Source organism: Barbus barbus, assembly GCF_936440315.1.
Source record: "Barbus barbus genome assembly, chromosome: 9".
Lineage (NCBI taxonomy): Eukaryota > Metazoa > Chordata > Actinopteri > Cypriniformes > Cyprinidae > Barbus > Barbus barbus.
In genome coordinates, this window is record NC_136737.1 from 31450614 (window position 1) to 31475168 (window position 24555).

The following is a 24555-nucleotide window of genomic DNA, read 5'->3' on the forward strand; positions in this document are numbered from 1 at the left end:
ATAATAAATACCTTGTACTGGCTAATGTATACAGGCCACCAGGGCACCATACAGACTTTATTAAAGAATTTGCTGATTTCTATCTGAGTTAGTGCTGGCTGCAGATAAAATCTTAATTTTTCGTGATTTTAATATTCATGTTGATAATGAACAAGATGCATTGGGATCAGCATGTATAGACATTCTGAACTAATTTGGTGATTTAATACTGTCACATGGAATTTATGTTAATGGTGTTGAAATTCTGCAGCAGAGTGATGACATCTCTGATTGTTATCTAGTCTCGTGTATGCTCCATATAGCTAAAGCTGCAAATTCAACTCCTTGTTACAAATATGGTAGAACCATCACTTCTACCACAAAAGACTGCACAAAATGACATTTTTCACTTTTTTTTTTCTGTAGCTCAAAATTAGCCTGTGCGCATTCTGACTAATTTTTCAAGCATGGGACACAAATGGTCATAATTCACTTCCCTGCTTGTCATTCCTAACCTGTATGACCTTCATTCTTCTGTGAAACTCAATAGATGATAGTTTTAATATTGTTGGCAACCAAAGTTTGGATTGCATTGCATTTTACTGTGTGGACAAAAAAAAAATTCTCAAAATATTTTCTTTTATTTTTTACAGAAGAAAGTCATGCTGTTTTGAAATTACTTGAAGATAACTAAAGTAACGACATAATTTTCCTTTTGGGTGAACTATCCCTTTAACATGAAATGTTTTTGTTTGACAATATTTTCAGTCAGTTTTTTTGTGTTCAATAATAGTAGTAGTAGCAGTAGTAGTAGCCCTTTATTGGCACTAGTCACAAGTACCAGCGAAATTAGCCATCAACCTGTCCATACATACACAACATACATATGACAAGGGGGTAGACAGGACAGGAAGACAGGGAATTGAGGGAGAAATACAGCATAACATGAGGAAGGGGGGGAGAAAAAAATAACCCCCAGACTATGCTCCTTTGGGAGTACAGTGCTTTTGTTGCTGGGGTGAGAACAGGAAAAACACCCCAGCAACAAAAGCACATAATCAATACAGCATAGACACACGACTTTGCAACAGGTGAGGTAATCCAGCTCCGGCAAGCAGCCATCCGGTCCTGCAGCCATTCTCGGCGCTGGTCACAGACCCGCTTGTCAGACTGGCGGTACAAAGCGGCGAAGGCAAGGGATCGGGGGTGGGGAGGTGAATGCATATCTGTATATATGAGCGTATGTGTGCGTGTATGTAGGCCTGGAGAGCCGCCACGCTGGCATTCAAATCAAGATGTCTCAGTCCGCAGAATGTGATAACGACACAGCAAGTTGCCATGGAGACAGCCTTGATCAGGACCCAGACAGAGTCAACAATCGGCAGGTGTCTGTGGAAGGAAGGAGGAACGCAAGAGTGTCTCACTGCAGTGCTCTTCCCGGGGTTGTTTTTCCAACAGCGGCCTTGACCGAGGCCAGTGCTGGTGTAGGGGAGCTGAAAGAAGATAAGATTGCGATTGTTTGGTCTTGGGGCGAGTAGCCGTATTCCAATTTTCACGGCTACTCTCTTTGTCCATTCTGGTCTCCAAATCCATAAATTTTCCGTTTCCTGAATTCTTCGATATCCCAGGGCAAAGCCTAATCCAAACAGCAGAAGACCTGTTCTCTTGGTTCCGAATAGGTAGATATCTTCAGTGTCCTCCACGGAAAGAGCCGTCAGACAGCTGCAAACGTTCCGGCAGGGCAGTCAGGTTCCCCCGAACCCAAGCTTCTCGTCGAGAAGATGGAGTCAATTGCGTTGAGAGACCAGTTGATCAAATCCAGGATTTTTTCAGTTTGGAGAGCAGTGCAGAGAGAGTCTCTCCAGTGTTAGACAATAGATGAGACGAGACGAGAGAGCAAAGCAGGGAAGGTAAGGGGGAGGAGAGGGAGAGAAAAATGTGTCCGGCTTCGTTGAGAGCCAAAGAAGATATCAATATAACAATACTCACTGTAATTTCTCCAGTTTACAGTGTGGATCCTCCAGTAGAGCAGAGAGCAGCTTCACTCCTGAGTCTCCTGGTTTATTACAGTTCAGATCCAGTTCTCTCAGGTGTGAGGGGTTTGATCTTAGAGCTGAAATCAGAGCAGCACATCCTTCCTCTCTAAAACTGCAGGAACTCAGCCTCAGAAAAAAAACAGGTAAAATCAATAATTAATAGTCATGTGTTATAAATGTTTCTTATTGAAATGTAAGACCCGAAATGATAACTCTCACAAAACAGATGCCATGCAACAAAACAATAACTTCCCCCCAATCAAAGTTTCTTCTGATTTATTGTCATAACAAATGTGCTTCAGAAACACAGAGCAAAGCATCATCCAAGTGGATTCTGCACACTGGTGGTGGTTGAGGAGAGACCCCCTCATGATTGTAAAGCGCTTTGGGTGTACAGAAATACACAATAAAGCACTATATAAATGCCTCATTCATTCATTCAAAGCAGCAAAAGATAAAACTTATAATATGAATTCAAGGGTCAAGAACTCAACTAAAGCAAACACTAATCTTCATCATGGTAACATCAAACTTTATCATTTTCAGTAAAATATAATATATAAACCTGTAAATTCTCAATAATAACTTTTGTATGAAAGAAATCAGGTTAATCTAGTCAGTAACGAGTGAAGCTGCTTCAGTGTTATGTTTTTAACACGTGGAGTGTGGATTATATAAACCCTGGGAGTGTTATTTTAACACTATGGGTTTACTGTGTAATATTCCCTTTTAATTTTAAAATTGACTGAAATGCATTGTTAAAGCTCTGTAATTGTCTTGACTGGTGACATGATCAGGGATTGCCAGCTCTTCCTCACCCCCTTCCCTGTTCACTTCATCTTCCAAATTTTCCAGTAGGTCACTGCATTCCACTGCTGCTCAGATCGATGGGTTTTAAGTTCTTGTGAAGTTGTGGTATCAACAAGAATGGGTCTGAGATCACTTCAGTGCTGAAAAGGACCAAGAATATAACCAGGTTCTTTTTTGAGTCCACTATATCATGAACACCAAAAGGACTGAGGTCACTTTTGTCTGGTTCCCTTTCTGGTTTACTTTAAGGGTGTTCACCCTTGAGTCCTCTTTAAAAGAACTGAACCCAGAACCCTTTAAGTGGACCAAGAGATGGGCCAAGTGAAAAAGGACCCAGTTTTCTTTGTGTTCACACTATCACAGTTCCTGAAAGAGGACTCAGATGCTTTTTTGGTCCACTTAAGCAGAAATGGTGTCTCAGACCTCTTTGTGTTCAGACCTTTGCTTATGGATCTAGTCCAGTTCAGTGTTTGACATTATGGCATCCAAAACTGGAATATTTTTATCTTTTGCACAAAAATATTAGTTTCGTTCACCTTTGTAATATTTATTTAGAATTGTTTTTCTTGTTTATGTAATCATGTTTATTTTATAGCACACAGGGGTTCTGCAGGATTTTTAAGCTCAAGTTTAAAACTTTTTAAGACTGCTTTAAAAAAAAAAAAATAATAAAATGAAAAAAAAAAATCAAATTTCAGACTTTCAAAATTCAAACAATTTTTAAGAAAAGAGTCAACAATCAAATGTATCAATTATATTAATGGTTTAATGGCTGGTTTAATATCAATTACTATTTTAAACCGGCAGAAGGGCTGTTAAAAAAATGCTAATTCATTCTCTGCCAGCAGGTGGTGCTTTCAGAACTGCATAAAGATAGACTTTGAAACATGCAACTCTCTTATTTATCCAATAAAATCATAGCCTTTTTCATTTTAATCATCACAGTAAGCTTTATGGCAATTGTCTTTTCGTCCCCATTGTACTTTTTATGGCCTTAAATTTGATACAATCAATTTTAGGACTTTTTAACCTGTTAACGCTCACCAGAGCGACATCGCACTGAAGCGTTTTTTCCCCACTTAATGTTTATGAATGAATTTAACGTGAAAGAATATCGTTAATCTTGACAAACTATATATCATTCTGAAGGTCTAAGCCTCAAGCATTGACGACAGATCGTTGTTTTTCGATGGAAAGCTTATAAGGAATGTATTTGCTACATTTGTGTAAGCAGTACACATCAAAACAGGCAGAATAAAAAAGCCGTACGTACCTTTATCATTGTAATAACGAGCCACAAACGCGTCCACTGCTGAAATCCCAGTTTAGTTAGAGAGGTAAGGGTCCACAGAACAACATCCCAGCGAGCACTTTTAGTCCAGCGAAACAATAACGTTGTAATAAGGATATATTCGCGATAATAAACAAAATAAAGTGAGTTCGGGCTGATTTGTGTTCACAATGCACATTTTTAACGAACCGTACCTTTAGCCAAAAGCAAACTGTACTCAGACTACCTCCCGAGATGGTCTCGGTTCGGTTCGCTTCTGAGGGGTCTGAGATCGTTTGGAGTGTTCACATATGGGCCAAAAATCCTGCGAAGACCCCTGAAAAGGACCAAGTGTGAAAACACCCTATGTGAACTGGGTTTGGTTCTTTTAAAACAAATTAAATGTGAAAACACCATCAGATGCAGCATCAGGTCTCTGATGAATGAATAATTTAAAGTATCTTATTAAAAGTATTATTACTTAATTTTAAGTAATAATCAAATATCTAAATTAATACATAACTGATATTTGTGATCAGTTTTTAATTAGAAATACAGCCTAAATTTAATGATAATTTGAAACTGGAGTCAGATTAAACACAGAACTACACTAAAATTTAAACTGAATCCTGATAATTTAAGTGAACTTTGCAGAAGTGGTAGTAAAAGACCTACACGCATTATACTTTCACCCACGCCATTTGGGTTCCTTTGTTGGGGCAATTGGGTGGTTTTTACAGGAACAATGTAACACTACTCCTCTCCATCTCTTCAATAAAAATGTCAGATTTGAAAAAGTTTCTTTTTATAAAGTGATGGCTATTCTCTTTAATAATTTATTAGTCAAATACTGTGGTCATCTCTAATAAATACTCACACAAACCTCAGTGACTGATAAAATTTGAATTTGAATTTGAATTTGACATCACATCCATCCTGACATTTACAACTGCAGTTAACATGTCACATGATTATGTTCTTTTGTATCCCATGACTCTTATTTTGATATTATTATGGACACTTAGTTTGAGTTTCCATTTCCTGTGTTTATTTCAGTGTCCTTGGCTACTCATCATGCTTGCCTAATTTTCACGTGCTATATATGCTGTTTCTTTCATTCAATCTTCTTCATGTTGTTTTCATTCTCTCATAGATTATGAAAACACATCTGTGAAATTTTACTTTTATTCGAAACCTCATAGTTACTGAGATGTGATGACACTCACTGTAGTTTCTCCAGTTTATAGTGTGGATCCTCCAGTAGAGCAGAAAGCAGCTTAACTCCTGAGTCTCCTGGCTTATTAAAGTTCAGATTCAGTTCTGTCAGGTGTGAGGGGTTTGATCTCAGAGCTGAAATCAGAGCTGCACAGCCTTCCTCTCCAATACTGCAGCCCCACAGCCTGCAGAGTGTGAAGAAAATGAATGGTCTGTGAGATTTTAGGGTGAGAGTTTATTTCCGTGATATGAAAGAAAAAAAAACTCTCCATGTGTGTTTGTATGACCACTACATTTCTCTTTCAGAGAGTGCTTTAGAAATTGTAATTTGCCACCCAAGCACAAGCTAAGCAATTAATTTATTGGACTCTTTGCAGTTTGAAAGTGGGGCATTTATTTGAGTCCACGCTAAAAAGTGTTAAAATTAACACTGAAGCAGAGTAAAGTTAATGAGATAATTAAGGGATTAATTGAATGATGATTGATTACTAGTGAAAACACCTGAAGTTAGCAAACATAATCACTGAATGTTGTGAACAATCACTGATCTTGTTAAAAACCTAATATCTGTTTTAATCTTACTGATAACAGCAGCCCTGTGATTCTACAGGACAGGATCAATATAATCAGAGGTATTTCTAAGAGATATTTTAATAAGCACATGTTGATTATGTTGTCAAAACATAACCAGCATCTGCAGACATTTTCTCTGTGTTTTCTTTTCCATAACAAATGTGTCTTATAAACACACAGTTAAAGCAATCCAAAAACTTTAAAGGTCTCATATTGTCAAAACTGAAATTTCCATTTTTTTTCATGATAACTGAGGTCTAGGGGCTATGTAACTACCATATAAGTTTCAAAACAGTCAATCGACAGTAAAATGCACACAGCCTGCATAAAGTAGCTGTGCCATTTCACTTGCCGTTGTGACTTCCGTAAAAATGTGACGTCTGAAATACTCAGTCACAGCCTTCAGTCACCACCCTGAGCACCGCCCACCATCCCACCCTCCTTTTGCCAAACCCCCAGACAACATCGCATCCATGTCATTGCTGAGCAACAACAACACGGAAACATGTTGAAAAGGTTAACTTTAACGGACGAAACCAGATCGGCCAGCACGTAACGTTACACTCTAACTCAAAGGATGGACGATCTGACAGGAATGTTACTATGAGGAGGATCACATCTAACGTGTACACTAAAGACAAACTTACCGTGTTTATCTAGTCATGATGATGTATATACATTTCAATTTCAGCAGGCAACTATTTTTACAGCTACATTATTATTCCAGCCACAATTAATCACAACAATGCATATACAATTACAAATAATTATATAAAAATTGTCAGTTTGTTGTTTTACACACATGCACACAGACATTATTTCATACACAACATAGTCATGAGATGCAAGAAATGTTTAGACGCGCCCATAACAACAAAAGACAATACTACTGTATATTGTACCTTTTCTGATTAGAAGTGTGCGCTTCAAACGCGAGCATTTTTGACGATAGTTTCTGTCCTGTCCGCTCGTTTTATCGCGTTTAACCACAGCTGTCATCGGTTTTTAGTCTGGCAGTGGCAGCAGGTCTGTGATCAGATTTCTAATTTGAGGCTGTATTACGTTGATTTTGGCACCGAACATCACAACAAGATTATATTTTAAGCTCCTTAGGTAGCCAGAAATCTTGCTGATTGATAGGGGATCAAATACCTATTTCACTCATTAAAATGCAAATCAATTTATAACTTTTTTGAAATGCACTTTTCTGGATTTTTTTTGTTGTCATTCTGTCTCTCACTGTTCAAATAAACCTACAATTAAAATTATAGACTGATCATTTCTTTGTCAGTGGGCAAATGTACAAAATCAACAGGGGATCAAATAATTCCCCCCTCCCCCCCACTGGATACCGCAAATATATATTCTTAAGGACATTCAAACCTAAAATAAAACTCCAGAAAAGTGTACAATATGTGACCTTTAAAAAAAAAAAAAAAAAAAAAGATAAATTAATTCAAAAAAATTAAATTAAAAAACATTCAATTTAAAAAGTCAAGGGTCAAGAGCCCAACTAAAGTAAACGTTGACCACAAACATTAACTCTGATTAGAGTTAATTTAACACTGGTGGTTTTGCTGTGTTCATACTCAATTTCTCCTTTACTATTAATGTACAGTTTAAGGAGTTAAAAGTTTCAAATCAATATTTCTCATTACAGGTAAAAACTATTCAATAAAGCATGACTGCACTCACTGTAGTTTCTCCAGTTTACAGTGTGGATCCTCCACTAAAGCAGAGAGCAGCTTCACACCTGAGTCTCCTGGATTATTATTGTTCATATCCAGTTCTCTCAGGTGTGAGGGGTTTGATCTCAGAGCTGAAATCAGAGCAGCACATCCTTCCTGTGTAATATGACAGCTGGAAAGACTGCAGAGAATATACAGAAAAATTAAAGAGTTAATAGTGCTTGACTCATGTGTCTGATGTAATTGTTTTCTTATACAATTTTAGCTGAAAAACACACATTATACATAATCAATTATCAAACCAGGCACTGAGAGTGACTCAGACTCAAGTCCCATAATAGACTTGAGACTCAACCTGAAATGACTTCAGATTTTACTCATCAAATAGGACTCATAAATATTCCCAAAACTTGAGTCTTAACCTTACTTATTGAAGAAGATCTTGTATTTTAATATGTATTCAGCATGCTTATAGTGGAGTGGTACAGGCCATGTACATTGTATTCATTTTTTCCCCCTGATTTAATATTGAAAGCAGAAAAATGAGTAAACAGCACATTTTTTATTTTATTAAAAACAGAATTTAGCTTGATTTGTCAATTTATTTTTGGATAGAAAATGGATAATATTTGATGAGTAAAATGAGACATGAAACACACCTTTCCGATGATTGGACAACCAAAGATCAACCTGTGCTGTACAAACACTTATATATAACTGTTACAGGTCCATAAAGGTAGTCAGATTACAACTGATGCCCCAACTGGAGTCCTTGCCAACAACTGCGAGTGCTGTACAGTTTTTTATTTGGGGGGGGGGGGGGGGGGGGGGGGGTTCATCAGATAGTTTGTGGACTTTCCATTTAGGCTGAGTCTAATTGACCAGATAATGCTTTGCTTATTTAAGTTAGCAGAAAGCCAATTTTTAATTTCAGATAAACAGCTGAACAAAGATGGTGGAGGAAAAGAATCAGTGGGTTTGGTAGACAGGTAAAGTTGGGTGTCATCCACATAACAATGAAAATGAATACCATGTTTCCTCAAAATATAACCAAGAGGGAGTATATAAATAATGAAAAGAACAGGCCCAAAACAGAACACTGGGGAACACCAGAGGTGACTGTAGATGTTCTAGATCTGAAACTTTTTAATTGAATACGATGAGTTAAAGATGAGTCAAAGATATGACCTAAACCAAGATAGAGGAGTAGCAGTAATCGCAATAGAAGCTAACCTGTCTAGGAATATCTTATGTGAGACAGTATCAAAGGCAGCACTCAAGTCAAGAAGGACAAATATGGTTAAAAGCCCAGAGTCAACTGTCAGCAACATTGGCTATTCTGACAAGAACAGTCTCAGTGCTGTGGTGGGGACAAAAACCAGATTGAAATTGTTAATACAAATTATTATTACAGAGATGTTCATGAATTTGAATTGCAATACACTTTTCCATTTTTGACGATAGTTTCTGTCCTGTCCGCTCGTTTTATCGCGTTTAACCACAGCTGTCATCGGTTTTTAGTCTGGCAGTGGCAGCAGGTCTGTGATCAGATTTCTAATTTGAGGCTGTATTACGTTGATTTTGGCACCGAACATCACAACAAGAATATATTTTAAGCTCCTTAGGTAGCCAGAAATGTTGCTGATTGATAGGGGATCAAATACCTATTTCACTCATTAAAATGCAAATCAATTTATAACTTTTTTGAAATGCACTTTTCTGGATTTTTTGTTGTTGTCAGTCTGTCTCTCACTGTTCAAATAAACCTACCATTAAAATTATTGACTGATCGTTTCCTTGTCAGTGGGCAAATGTACAAAATCAACAGGGGATCAAATAAACCCCCCCCCCCCCCCCCCCCCACTGGATACCGCAAATATATATTCTTAAGGACATTCAAACCTAAAATAAAACTCCAGAAAAGTGTACAATATGTGACCTTAAAAACAATATATATAAATTAATAAAAAAATTAAAAAACATTAAATGTAAAAAGTCAAGGGTCAAGGGTCAAGAGCCCAACTAAAGTAAACGTTGACCACAAACTTTAACTCTGATTAGAGTTAATTTAACACTGGTGGTTTTGCTGTGTTCATACTCAATTTCTCCTTTACTATCAATGTACAGTTTAAGGAGTTAAGAGTTTCAAATCAATATTTCTCATTACAGGTAAAAACTATTCAATAAAGCATGACTGCACTCACTGTAGTTTCTCCAGTTTACAGTGTGGATCCTCCACTAAAGCAGAGAGCAGCTTCACACCTGAGTCTCCTGGATTATTATTGTTCATATCCAGTTCTCTCAGGTGTGAGGGGTTTGATCTCAGAGCTGAAATCAGAGCAGCACATCCTTCCTGTGTAATATGACAGCTGGAAAGACTGCAGAGAATATACAGAAAAATTAAAGAGTTAATAGTGCTTGACTCATGTGTCTGATGTAATTGTTTTCTTATACAATTTTAGCTGAAAAACACACATTATACATAATCAATTATCAAACCAGGCACTGAGAGTGACTCAGACTCAAGTCCCATAATAGACTTGAGACTCAACCTGAAATGACTTCAGATTTTACTCATCAAATAGGACTCATAAATATTCCCAAAACTTGAGTCTTAACCTTACTTATTGAAGAAGATCTTGTATTTTAATATGTATTCAGCATGCTTATAGTGGAGTGGTACAGGCCGTGTACATTGTATTCATTTTTCCCCATATTTAATATTGAAAGCAGAAAAATGAGAAAACAGCACATTTTTTATTTTATTAAAAACAGAATTTAGCTTGATTTGTCAATTTATATATTTTTGGATAGAAAATGGATAATATTTGATTTCCACATGTAGGAAGACATGAAACACACCTTTCCGATGATTGGACAACCAAAGATCAACCTGTGCTGTACAAACACTTATATATAACTGTTACAGGTCCATAAAGGTAGTCAGATTACAACTGATGCCCCAACTGGAGTCCTTGCCAACAACTGCGAGTGCTGTACAGGTTGTTTTTTTTGGGGGGGGGGGTTCATCAGATAGTTTGTGGACTTTCCATTTAGGCTGAGTCTAATTGACATGCAGATACGGCCACATTCCCCACACATTACACACACACACATATAAAAAATGTAGAAGAAAAAAAAACTGTTTTTTATGGATAAAGCAGATCGCTAAGTTACGCCCCGCTCAGATGACAATGTCATAGCCTGCGTTACGGCTGGCAGGAGAGAGCGCCAAATTCAAATAATCTATATTCCGACAAGTTGCTCAAGTTTAGGAATAGGAATGTTGTCCCATTCTTGTCTAATACAGGCTTCTAGTTGTTCAACTGTCTTAGGTCTTCTTTGTCGCATTTTCCTCTTTATGATGCGCCAAATGTTTTCTACGGGTGAAAGATCTGGACTGCAGGCTGGCCATTTCAGTACCCGGATCCTCCTTCTACGCAGCCATGATGTTGTAATTGATGCAGTATGTGGTCTGGCATTGTCATGTTGGAAAATGCAAGGTCTTCCCTGAAAGAGACAACGTCTGGATGGGAGCATATGTTGTTCTAGAACTTGGATATACCTTTCAGCATTGATGGTGCATTTCCAGATGTGTAAGCTGCCCATGCCACACGTACTCATGCAACCCCATACCATCAGAGATGCAGGCTTCTGAACTGAGCGCTGATAACAACTTGGGTTGTCCTTGTCCTCTTTAGTCCGGATGACATGGCGTCCCAATTTTCCAAAATGAACTTCAAATTTTGATTCGTCTGACCACAGAACAGTTTTCCACTTTGCCACAGTCCATTTTAAATAAGCCTTGGCCCAGAGAAAACGCCTGCGCTTCTGGATCATGTTTAGATATGGCTTCTTTTTTGACCTATTGAGTTTTAGCCGGCAACGGCGAATGGCACGGTGGATTGTGTTCACCGACAATGTTTTCTGGAAGTATTCCTGAGCCCATGTTGTGATTTCCATTACAGTAACATTCCTGTATGTGATGCAGTGCCGTCTAAGGGCCCGAAGATCACGGGCATCCAGTATGGTTTTCCGGCCTTGACCCTTACGCACAGAGATTGTTCCAGATTCTCTGAATCTTTGGATGATATTATGCACTGTAGATGATGATAACTTCAAACTCTTTGCAATTTGTCTCTGAGAAACTCCTTTCTGATATTGCTCCACTATTTTTCGCCGCAGCATTGGGGGAATTGGTGATCCTCTTGCCATCTTGACTTCTGAGAGACACTGCCACTCTGTTGCCAATTGACCTAATAAGTTGCAAATTGGTCCTCCAGCTGTTCCTTATATGCACATTTAACTTTTCCGGCCTCTTATTGCTACCTGTCCCAACTTTTTTGGAATGTGTAGCTCTCATGAAATCCAAAATGAGTCAATATTTGGCATGACATTTCAAAATGTCTCACTTTCAACATTTGATATGTTATCTATATTCTATTGTGAATAAAATATAAGTTTATGAGATTTGTAAATTATTGCATTCCTTTTTTATTCGTAATTTGTACAGTGTCCCAACTTTTTTGGAATCGGGTTTGTACTAATAAGTAATTGCTGATGTACATTTTTAACCTTAGACTCAAAAAAGTCATAAAAAGTCAGTGGAATACATATCAGATGGCAAATAATCAGGAGGTCGCAGAATATTGTTTACCACAGAGAAAAGAAACCTGGAATTCCCATTGCTGATTCCAATTATGTTGGAATAATAATCAGATTTAGTTTTTGACAGTGCAGTTTCGTAGTTTTGAATATGTTCAGCATACATTTCTTTATGAAAATGAAACAAATGTTAGATTTAAAGCCCTGTTAACTCTCAATAAGAATTTCTGTAGACGTCTGATAGAAAGTCAGTCAGGTTAGTAATAAGTGAAGCTGATAATGCTGTTCGTGGAGTTATTTAATCCTCCTCTGATGAGATCTGTAGAGATTTAATGTCTTTTATCTTTAGCTTTTATCTTCAACACTATGTTACTATCTGGGGAGTGGCACTGACTAAAACCTTTTACCTCTTCCACAGTTTTACTAAGAAACATTTGATCTAATAGTTTAATTTAATGGAACGGAACTATTATACTTAAGGATTATTAGATTCAATTTGAATGATTTTCATTTAATATATTTCAACAAACCTGAATGTAACTTTTTAGTGAATAATCTAATATTTGTAATATCAGAGTATTTACAACCCTGTTCTTGGAAGCTCCTCAGATTTGCACAGTTTAGATGTATCCCTCTTATCAAACAGGCTTGATTCAACACATCTGTTCATTAGCAGAGCACTCTGATGTTATCTGAGTCTGTCAAATAAGAAAGGCCTCAAAATATAAAAAAAAAAACAGTGTAGAGAAACATAGGCCTACTGTATACAATAAGGTCAATAAAACAAAGACACTGTAAATTACTCACTCAGTCTTTCTAGATGCTTTGATTACTGGCAGCAGCCTCAGGAGACATTCTTCTGATGTATCATATTTACTCAGTTTAAACTCATCCAGCTCTTCTTCTGAGTTCAGCAGCATAAACACCAGAGCCGACCATTGAGCAGGAGAGAGTCTGACTCCAGAGAGTCGACGGGCACCTGCTCTGCTCAGGTATGTTTGTACCTCCTGCTCCAGTGAACGATCATTCAGTTCATTCAGACAGTGGAACAGATTGATGGATTTCTCTGGAGAGGGATTCTCCCTGATCTTCTGTTTGATGTATTTAGCTGTTTCCTGATTGATCTGAGAGCTGCTTACTGTTTTTCTCAGGAGGCCTTGTAAGAGAGTCTGATTAGACTCTAGTGAGAGACCTAGAAGGAACCGGAGGAAAAGGTCCCAGTGTCCGTTCTCATTCTGTAAGGCCTTGTCCACTTCTCTCTTCAGTAAACTGGTCATTGTTGATCTGAACTCATTCCTCAGTCCTGTGTTTTGTTCAGAAAAGGACAGCAGCTTGAATAAAGCAGCAAGAAACTCCTGAATACTCAGATGAACAAAGCTGTACACCTTCCCCAGCTGCAGTCCAAACTCCTCTCTGAAGATCTGGGTACAAACTCCTGAGTACACTGACACTTCTCTGACATCAATGCCGCTCTCTTTCAGGTCCTCCTCATAGAAGATCAGGTTCCCTTTTTCCAGCTGTTCAAAAGCCAGTTTTCCTAGAGACAGAATAGTCTTTCTAGCCTGACGAGGATTAAGTTCATATTTACCATAATACTTCTGTGTCTTCAGTTTGGTCTGAAAGATCAGGAAGTGTGTGAACATTTGTGTGAGAGTCTTGGGAATCTCTGCACTCTCTGCTTTACCCATCATCCTCTCCAGAACAGCGGCTGAAATCCAGCAGAAGACTGGGATGTGACACATGATGAACAGACTTCTTGATGATCGGATGTGTGTGACGATCCTATCAGCCAGACTCTGATCATTTATTCTCTTCTTGAAATATTCCTCCTTCTGAGGGTCGTTGAATCCTCGTACCTCTGTGACATGGTTGACACACTCAGTAGGGATCTGATTGGCTGCTGCTGGTCGAGAGGTGATCCAGAGGAGAGCAGAAGGAAGGAAATTCCTCTTGATGAGGTTGGTCAGCAGCACATCCACTGAGGCTGATTCTGTTACATCAGACAAGCTCCGATTGTTTTGGAAATCTAGAGGAAGTCGACACTCATCCAGACCATCAAATATGAACATGACTTTGTAGTCATCATAATCTGTTGATTTAATTTCTTTGGTTTCTGTGTGAAGGTGGTTTAGAAGATCCACAAGACTGAGATTTTTCTGTATCAAATTCAGCTCCCTGAAAGGAAGTGGAAATATGAAATGAACATCCTGATTTGCTTTTCCTTCAGCCCAGTCCAGAATGAACTTCTGCACAGAGACTGTTTTTCCAATTCCAGCGACTCCTTTAGTCAGCACAGTTCTGATGGGTTTGTCTTGTCCAGGTGAGGGTTTAAATATGTCATTGCAGTTGATTGGTGTGCCCTGTGTCTCTGGTCTCCTGGACACTCTCTCAATCTGTCTCACCTCATGTTCATTATTGACCTCTCCACTACCTCCCTCTGTGATGTAGAGCTCTGTGTAGATCTCATTCAGATGTGTTGAGTCTCCATGATTGGACATTCCTTCATTGATTCTCTGATATTTATCCTGTAGTCTGGATTTGAGTTTTTGTTGATACACAGGCATCAGTTCTGAGTAAAGGAAATAATTGTTATTTACTAATAACAAATGAATTGAACAATAGTGAATAAAACAAAAAAATAGTTAACATATGTTTAATTAAATATTTTTCAGATTATATGCATAGGATGACATGCAATGTTTTAGAAATGTATTTTTATGTTTGATATGTTTCATGTTACGCATTGTTTAAGGTTCTTGGCAGGCTATAATCAGCTAATCCAGAGCTCTTACTGGTCTGTAGTGTGTTAGCGAGGTCTGTCTGCTTCATCTTCCTCAGGATGAACAGTGTGATCTTCAGAAGCCCCTCTCTGACTCTGTTATGACCCTCATCATTATAATGGTCTCTTTCAGAGCATTCTGGGTAATCTGGACTCAACAGTCTTCTAAAACTTTCCAGCTCGGTCTTCATTACAGAGATGATCTTCTGCTCAAGCTCCTGAAATAATGAATATTCAAACAATGAACAAACATTCAGTTACTTGAAGGGTGAACCAAAGGATCAATACACAAGAGTCAAGACTGAATTTATTTGTAAAATAGACATCAATTAATTATATCACAACTGTTGCTAACTTCCAGTGAATCCTCAGACATTGCGTCTAAAGAGATACTGAGGTTAAAAGAGGGAGTTGGACTGACTGGCTGCATTGCTAGAATGATGTTCATATTTGTTCAGCAGTCAGGTTACATATGGATTCAGCTTTTCTATTTTAGTGGACATTGATCAGCTTCGTATTGGTCTACATATTACTTTATATGTATAAGATGGTTTGGAAATTAAAGTGAGGGTGAGTAGGTGTGATGATGCACAATTGTTGGATTTCACAGATTTTTTTTTTCCATTTCTTTCTTAGGGGACCTATTATGCAAAAATCACTTTTATACGGTGTTTGAACACAATTGTGTGGCCGCAGTGTGTGAAAACAACCAGCCTATAATGTTAAAAATCCACCAACTAATATTTTTATAAAACCAATAAATCGAGCCGTTTCAGATTCTCCCTGTGTTCACATCACCGAGGGGGAAAAGTCCCACCCATTTGTGACGCTCTCTGCCCTGAGAGCGTCACTAAACACAGCCCTGAGTGAGAAGCTGCGGTCTGCCATTACTGGAGATACATACAATGTCAACGCCAAAGAGGCTTTACAAATATTGTGTTTTGGGATGCACTAATGAACATAGGATTCGCCATAACCTCCCCTCATCTGAGCCGAGGACACTGTGGTTAAATTTAATTTTCGAAAGAAATATCCTGGAAAAAACCGGTAACATCCCCTAAATGTTTAGGAATCAATATCAATGCTTCGTGCTCGAACGTCAGCTCTAGACAAAGTAAGTATAACACGTTTGTTTTCCAAAATGCCTTTCTGAAAGAGCTTCTTGGCACACTGTAAGGCTTATTGCTAAAGCTATCATTGTCTCTGCCTGTTTTCACTGCTGCTGCCTTCAAGTGTTGCCAGAATGATTGTGAATAGGAATGTGGTAGTTAAAAGTTGCATATGAAAACAATGTAAGTCGATCACTTGACGTTGTCAAGCTCATGATCAGAAGTGGGACTTATAAAGTTTGTGATAGCATGAGACCAGCTATGTCATTATTTTTATCCCCCCGTATTTTTATCAGATGACTGACTTTGAGACAAAGTACATTTTCTGTAAAGATAACAGGCTTGTATTAATAATGGAATGTTTATTTGCAAAGGCTAGCACACCTAATGCAGGAGCTGGAGCTCTTGAAGCTCCACCCTCATCTCCAAGTACAACAGCTCATTTGCATTTAAAGCAACATACTCAAATTTAACGTTTTTTGGCTCATACCCTAAAAGTGGCAATTTTAACCAGCTATAAAAATTTAACTGTGGGGTATATTGAGCTAAAACTTCACATATACGCTCTGGAGACATCAGAGACTTATTTAACATCTTGTAAAAAGAGGCATAATAGGTCGCCTTTAATACCTCTCAGAGGACTGTTATGTTGGGACACACACACACACATTGTTTTTTCATGTTTTATTGGGACATCCCATGGACATCTTTTTAAAACAAATACTGTACAAACTGTATATTGCATTCCCTAACCCTAACCCTAAACCAAGCCCCTGCAAAAACAATCTGATTTATTACATTTTCAAAAAAACAACAACAACAACAACACAACTTTATTATGATTAATAAGATGCTTTCCTCCTGTTCCATAAGTTCCAAAATAGGGTATAACAATTCTTGTGGAGACATTCTCTCTCTCTCTCTCTCTCCCCCTCTCTCTCTCTCTCTCTCTCTCTCTCTCTCACACACACACACACACACACTCACACAAAACTAACCTTGAAAATGGAGTCCATGTTCTTCTTTGCTGTAGATGGTTCTGATTCTTTAGGTTTTTGACTGTCAATCAAATATTGCAAAATACTGTTTTGACAAATATTGCATATTTTTGTAAATATGTATTTTTGCATTTAATACATATCAGTAAACAGTGTTGGGGAAAGTTACTTTTAAAAGTAATGCATTACCATATTGCGTTACTCCCTAAAAAAGTAACTAATTACATTACTTAGCTACTTTTTATGGAAAATAATGCGTTACGTTACTTTTGCGTTACTTTTTAAATATGAGCAGGGCTTGATTGTTTTTAATACAAGAAGTTCTAATTATAGCAAATGTAAAAGCCCTTTCACATCAAAAAGTGTAATGAATAAACCTCAGGCTGAAGGAAAAGTAAATTCACGTCTGTAAAGTAGAACGCAGGAGAAGGTGGTTCAACACTCTTCAGCAATAAAAAACAATGAAGCACAATTGTTAGTTTATCTAAAGTCATTTTTGCTTATTAGTATGGTTGAACTGGATCATCAAAGGTCAACAGCAAAGACATTGGTTAATAAAATGGGATTAGATACATTTGTGATATTTAACATATTTAATTATTGAAGGTTAGCATCATAGTCTGAGTTTGCATTTCACTGTTTTAATTAATTTTGATGAATACTAAATGTGTTTTTTTTGTGAGTGTGATGAATTAATGCGCATTCACATTTATTATAGGACTACAGTAACAGCATGTTCACACAGCACACTGTCAGTCAATAAATGGGAAAAAAGTAACTGGCATTACTTTTTTGAAAACGTAACTCAGAAATGTTCTTGTAAATTACAAAAGTAATGCGTTACTTTACTAGTTACTTGAAAAATGTAATATTATTACGTAACTTGCCGTACTTGTAATGCGTTACCCCCAACACTGTCAGTAAATGAATAAATAACATATATTTTTTATAATGTAAGCTGAACAACACCTCAGATCACCAGATGATTCTCCCGAGCTGAAATTAATTGGACGATCCATTGACCAGTCACTCTTCATGGACACACAGCTGGGTTCAGGAGAGTCATTCTCCCACAGACTGAAACACAACAGCAATACAAACGGTTTCTGAAAATCTCACACTGCTCAGACTGAACGTCTCAGGTTACGTATGTAACCATGGTTCCCTGAGAGGGAACGAGACACTGCGTCCTCTAGAGGTCACTATGGGGAACTCCATCTACGTGACCCGTGTCTGAAGCATATATACAAAAACACCAAATTTTGGCCGGCGACAGCCTATGACGTCACTCCCGGTGCGACCATAGTATAAGAGGGCGCCGGGAGAAAGCATCATCCACTTCTTCGTCTGAAGCGGCATCCGAAGCATGGCCTGAAGTCTAGAGGACGCAGTGTCTCGTTCCCTCTCAGGGAACCATGGTTACATACGTAACCTGAGACGTTCCCTTTCAAGGGAACTCGAACTGCGTCCTCTAGAGGTCGCTATGGGGAACGATATACCCACACCGCCATGCTGAGGGGAGTGCATGCCATTACAAAGGCGAGCACTAAGCATCAACTCTACCAAAAAGAATAAGGGAGTTGTCCCTGGGATGAATTGACGGCTGTCAGTGACATTATCCCCTTAGGCCAAAGGCCTGAGTTGCATACCCCGGAACTCACATGATAGAGCTCCTGGACCCAGGGTAGAGCTCAAGGCTTGGAATCAGAAAAGGGATTCCTTTAAGGGGACACGACCAAGCGCTTAGGATAGTAACTAAGCCTGGTCTGTCACCCAGGGGCTACTGCTTGCTCCTACAAGAGCTAGCTGAAGGAACTGTATCAACAGATCCTTAGTAGTAGCCCCTGTTCAAGTAGTATCACTGGGGATACACAGGTAGAGTAGGCCCAGGTGAAATGGGCCTAACCGACTCAAAGAATGGGTACGAAGCCGCAGAGCGTAACCCATACCATACAGGATTTTAGAAAAGACCGCAAAACACTCGGTATGCGATCTTACCACAGCGTGGCTTTCAGAAAGTGCACAGGGACTAGCGTGCGCACTTACCATAACCTGGATTTCAATAACGTTTCTCTGTATCAGATGCTCTCTGGAGGGAGCAGCATGCTCATAGGTGATCCTCTATCGAGAGAGGAGTAATGCCAGCTCGACCAACAGGGAGAGCTCGTAAGGGAGCAGCATGCTCATAGGTGACCCTCCATAGCGAGGGGAGCAATGCTAGCTCTACCAAGAAAGAGCTCTGGAGAGCAGAGAACGTAACTCTCAGCATGAGAGGGAACTCAGACGCTCATAAGGGAGCGGCATGCTCAGAGTAACTCTCTAAGAGAGGGGAGCAATGCTATCTCGACCAGCAGAGAGAGAGCTCCTGAGGGAGCAGCATGCTCATAGATGACCCTCTAAAAAGAGGGGAGCAACGCTAGCTCTACCATCAAATATGGATTTTGGAAACCGTACTGTCAGATGCTCTCTGGAGGGAGCAGCACGTTCATAGATGACCCTCTAAAAAGAGGGGAGCAATGCTAGCTCTACCAAGAAAGAGCTCTGGAGAGCGGAGAGCTTAACTCTCAACATGAGAGGGAACTCAGACGCTCAGAAGGGAGCGACACGCTCATAAGCGACCCTCTAAAGTAAGGAGAGCAATGCTAGCTCGACCAACTATGAGAACAACCTGACAAGGAGGCCTAAAGACGGGCTTGAGGTTTCTGAATAATGGAGCTCTGGGAGCGGAGGCTCAACTCTGATAAGAGGAAACTCAAACGCTCAACAGAGCAATTCCAGCTCGACCAACAGGGTAGAGCTCGGAGGGGTACAGCAGCCATGAGGAGCAGGTTGTTTAAGTAACCAGTTCTGGGCAAAAAACCTACAACAAAGAAGTCAAGGACTCCAGGTGACCCTCAACAGTGAGAGGAGCAAAAACTAGCTCTACCATGGTGAGGCTCAGATTTACTCATGAGGGAGCGGCATGCTCAAAATAACCCTACACATTCTAAGCGAGGGGAGCAACGCTAGCTCGACCTACAAACAGAAGAACCTAACAACCCGAACAAGCTGCTGGAACTAGTATCAGGATAATAGGTAACTGAACAACAGGCAACAAGGGCTCAGGGAAACTGCTCTTAAGACCCTAATAAGGGTGGCAGTTCTAAGCTACACCTAACATGGCCTCGTTTGAACAGCAAAAGGGCCAGTGTAGAAAAATGCTGCTCCTCAGAGCCAAGCATTGTAATAAAGTAGCTCAGTACCACTTTTTGGATAAAAATTGGATCGTTTTTCCAAAGACCCCGCGCATAAGAACAGACCAGAGGCGAAGTAGCCTTAGGTCCAGACCATCAGTAAGGTAGGTTCTAAAAACATAGAACCTAACCAAAACATCATAGGTCCGGTTTGATGTTATGAAAAATGTGAGCGCAGGAGGTGCTCACCTAACCTCAGTTAGGTGGATTGAACGGAGGTTGCAGGGGAATTAGAGAGGGAAATGAGGGCAGATGTACAGGCCCCCTGAAGGAGAGAGAGATGTCTCAACTCTGACCCTGGCCCGGTTGAGAGTGTTGAGAACGCCTCATCCGGACCACGTCCCTCAGGTTCTGCCTACCTCTCTTCGACCTGCGCTTCCCTGAGGCCCTACCCGGAGGCAGGGGAGGGGCGCGAGTCGCGACACTAGCCTTCTGCACCCATCTTTGATCCTTAGATCTAGATGGGCCAGGACCCCCGCGTTGTTTGGGTTCAGACCTGGACCTTCTAGGGATGAAGGTTTTAAAAGCCGCTGAGCGAGCCTTCGCCTCCCTAAACTTTTCAACCACCGCCTCGACGGAGGTACCAAAAAGTTTGGAAGGCGAAACCGGAGCATCGAGAAGAAAGCCCCTCTCTTTCTTCCCAACGTCTGCCAGGTTCAGTCACAGCTGTCTCTCAGTTACCATCATGGCCGCCATGGACCTGCCCATAGCAGAGGCGGCCTGCTTAGTGGCTCGGAGAGCCAGATCAGTGGTGCGGCGCAACTCAGCCACCTCGTCAGGTGAAAGACCCTGACCTTTATCCAGGTCTTTCAGCAGATCAGCCTGACACGCCTGAAGCACTGCCATAGTGTGCAACGAGGCGACAGCCTGACCTGCTGCTGCGTACGCCTTACCATTTAAGCGAGACGTAGTCTGAAGGGGCTTAGATGGCAAGGAAGGAACCTGAAGAGAGGATGTCTTGCCCTCAGAGAGATAGCTAGCTAGCGTCTCTTCTATGGGGGGCATCTGCTCATAGCCGTTCTCACGCATCCCCTCGATGTTAGCATAACTGGTATGCTGGAATCTTTAAATACGAGCGGAAAACGGCTTTTTCCATTCCTTCTCAACCGCCGCATGAAGATCAGGAAGGAAGGGAAGGCTCACTTGAGCTGGGGGGTTATGGCCAGAAAGATAGCGCTCATCGAGACGACCTCGTGGCGCCACTACCTTGGCCCGCTTCCACGGCAAGTCAAGCCTCGCCGAGGCGCGTTCCATAACCTCCAACAACTCATCATACGCAGGGCAGGAGGATTGAGAGAGCTCAGTCTCAATTTCTTCACCCTCAGACATCTCCTGCTCTTCCTGGGCAGAGCCCAGCAGAGCACTAGCCGCTGGATCAGATGACGTCAGCGAAATCGCGTCATCGTCATCCAGCAGCTCGCCCTCGCCCGCGACTGATGAGCGCGAGAAAGAAAGCCCCTTCTCTAACTCACAGGCGAGACTCACCTGCGAGCCCCACGAGCTCATTTTCCTCCGTGCCTCAGCAGCAGAGGGTCCTGAGCCGTGGGAAGCAGATGGCTGTCCCTCTTTCCTCGAAAAGAGAGACAAACGAGAGCAGAGCTTTTTCATAGAAAAACGCTCACAGTGCACGCAAACTGCTCCCTCGAGAACGTCGCGTGCGTGCTCTTCACCCAAACAAAAGACGCAAAGATTATGCGAGTCATCAGGTGTCAGATAACGCGGACACGGATGCACACATCTTTTAAACGCCTTGCTAGTGCTCGCCATAATACGTTTTAAAGAAAACCGTTCTTACCTCGTAAATGCACGCTTCAAACAAACCAGTCATTGAAGACGAAGAATAGGATGATGCTTTCTCCCGGCGCCCTCTTATACTATGGTCGCACCGGGAGTGACGTCATAGGCTGTCGCCGGCCAAAATTTGGTGTTTTTGTATATATGCTTCAGACACGGGTCACGTAGATGGAGTTCCCCATAGCGACCTCTAGAGGACGCAGTTCGAGTTCCCTTGAAAGGGAAACACCTTTACTGTTTCAACCTCCCTTTAAGTAATTATTTGTCAGGTAATTCTGAATTACTGAAATGAAAAGATTAAAGAGTTGTCTTTCTGTAAACAAAAGGAATCTGGCCCATGTGCACTTTTCAGTTAAGCATTATAGAATAAAATGGACCAATACACATATATACAGGTCCTTTTCAAAAAATTAGCATATTGTGATAAAGTTCATTATTTTCTGTAATGTACTGATAAACATTAGACTTTCATATATTTTAGATTCATTACAACACAACTGAAGTAGTTCAAGCCTTTTTTCTTTCTGTGTCTTACCCTCTTGCTTGAGGGTGTCAATGATGGCCTTCTGGACAGCAGTCAGGTCGGCAGTCTTACCCATGATTGCGGTTTTGAGTAATGAACCAGGCTGGGAGTTTTTAAAAGCCTCAGGAATCTTTTGCAGGTGTTTAGAGTTAATTAGTTGATTCAGATGATTAGGTTAATAGCTCGTTTAGAGAACCTTTTCATGATATGCTAATTTTTTGAGATAGGAATTTTGGGTTTTCATGAGCTGTATGCCAAAATCATCAATATTAAAACAATAAAAGGCTTGAACTACTTCAGTTGTGTTGTAATGAATCTAAAATATATGAAAGTCTAATGTTTATCAGTACATTACAGAAAATAATGAACTTTATCACAATATGCTAATTTTTTGAAAAGGACCCTGTAGATACAGACTGACACAGAAATGTCCAGCAGCAACAAGGACACCAGGGGGCTGTTTCATAAAACAAGTTTACCAAATAAACCAGGCTTATTTAAGTTAGTCTGACTTGTTGTCACTTAATTTGGTTTCATAAAGCAAATTTAACATAGCTCAAACTCAGTCACTCTGGTAACTTATGCTGGGAAACGAACCTGGGGCCTGTTCCATAAAACAAGTTTACCAAATAAGCCAGGCTTATTTCAGTAATTATGACTTATTTTCACTTGATTTGGTTTCTGAAAGCAAAATTACCATAGCTCAAGCTAAGTCACTGTGGCAACTTATACTGGCAAACTAACCTGGTCAAGAGCAGGCTAACTGTCAGGCTAAGCTGAGCTCCTCTAACACTGACCAATAGCAACGCATCAATATTACCACTGACTCTCTCACATACAATCAGTTGAATTTATTAGTAGTAGTAGCCCTTTATTGTCACTATTCACAAGTACCAGCGAAATTAGCCATCAACCTGTCCATACATAACATACATACAATATGACAACGGGGTAGACAGGACAGGAAGACAGGGTAATTGAGGAAGAAATACAGCATAACATGAGGAAGGGGGGAGAAAAAAATGACCCCCAAACTATGCTCCCTTGGGAGTACAGTGTGAGAACAGGAAAAACACCCCAGCAACAAAAGCACATACTCAGTACAGCATAGACACATAACTTGCAACAGGGGAGATAATCCATCTCTGGCAAGCAGCCATCCGGTCCTGCAGCCATTCTCGGCGCTGGTCACAGACCCGCTTGTCAGACTGGCGGTACAAAGCGGCGAAGGCGATGGATCGGGGGTGGGGAGGTGAGTGCATATCTGTATATATGTGCGTATGAGTTTATGTATGTGTGTAAGAGTTCGTGCATTTTGAAGGCCTGGAGAGCCTCCCCCGCTGGCATTCAAAACAAGTTGTCTCAGTCCGCAGATTGTGATAGCGACACAGCATGTTGCCATGGAGGCAGCCTTGGTCAGGACCCAGACAGAGTCAACAATCACCAGGTGTCTGTGGAAGGGGGGGGGGGACGCGAGAGCGTCACACTGCAGTGCTCTTCCCGGGATTGTTTCCAACAACAGCCTTGTCCGAGGTCAATGTTGGATGAGGGAAGCCGAAAGAAGATAAGATTGCGATTGTTTGGTCTTGGGGCGAGTAGCTGCATTCCGATTTTCACAGCTACTCTCTTTGTTCATTCTGGTCTCCAAATCCATAAATTTTTCAATCATGATGGGCAGCCTTGTGAGGCTTTTGATGGCTGTTCCTGTTTCCCGAATTCTTCGATAACCCAGGGCAAAGCCTAATCCAATCAGCAGAAATCCTGTTATCGTGGTTCCGAATAGGTAGATATCTTCAATGTCCTCCATGGAAAGAGCCACCAGACACACGACACGCCACCTTTCCCATGCGTCCATCGTGTAGCCAGCTGCAAACGTTCCGGCAGGACAGCCAGGTCCCCCGAACCCAAATGGTGTCAATTGCGTTGAGAGACCAGTTGATCAA

The 24555-nt window shown here is 40.5% G+C and overlaps 1 protein-coding gene across 2 annotated transcripts in view; it reads right to left on the reverse strand.

The window, feature by feature from the left end:
• The window catches only part of LOC306874640 (NACHT, LRR and PYD domains-containing protein 3-like), a 73249-nt gene that overhangs the window by 43667 nt on the left and 5027 nt on the right, over nucleotides 1-24555 (reverse strand). For both annotated transcript variants that reach the window (XM_079424787.1, XM_079424786.1), the window contains exons 4-11: nucleotides 18032-18139; nucleotides 17063-17123; nucleotides 14969-15173; nucleotides 12984-14745; nucleotides 9776-9949; nucleotides 7579-7752; nucleotides 5322-5495; nucleotides 1969-2142 (exon numbers count right to left, since the gene is read on the reverse strand). In XM_079424787.1, the coding sequence (XP_079280913.1) occupies nucleotides 1969-2142; nucleotides 5322-5495; nucleotides 7579-7752; nucleotides 9776-9949; nucleotides 12984-14745; nucleotides 14969-15173; nucleotides 17063-17123; nucleotides 18032-18139 (2832 nt within the window). The remainder of the gene's footprint in view (nucleotides 1-1968; nucleotides 2143-5321; nucleotides 5496-7578; nucleotides 7753-9775; nucleotides 9950-12983; nucleotides 14746-14968; nucleotides 15174-17062; nucleotides 17124-18031; nucleotides 18140-24555) is intronic.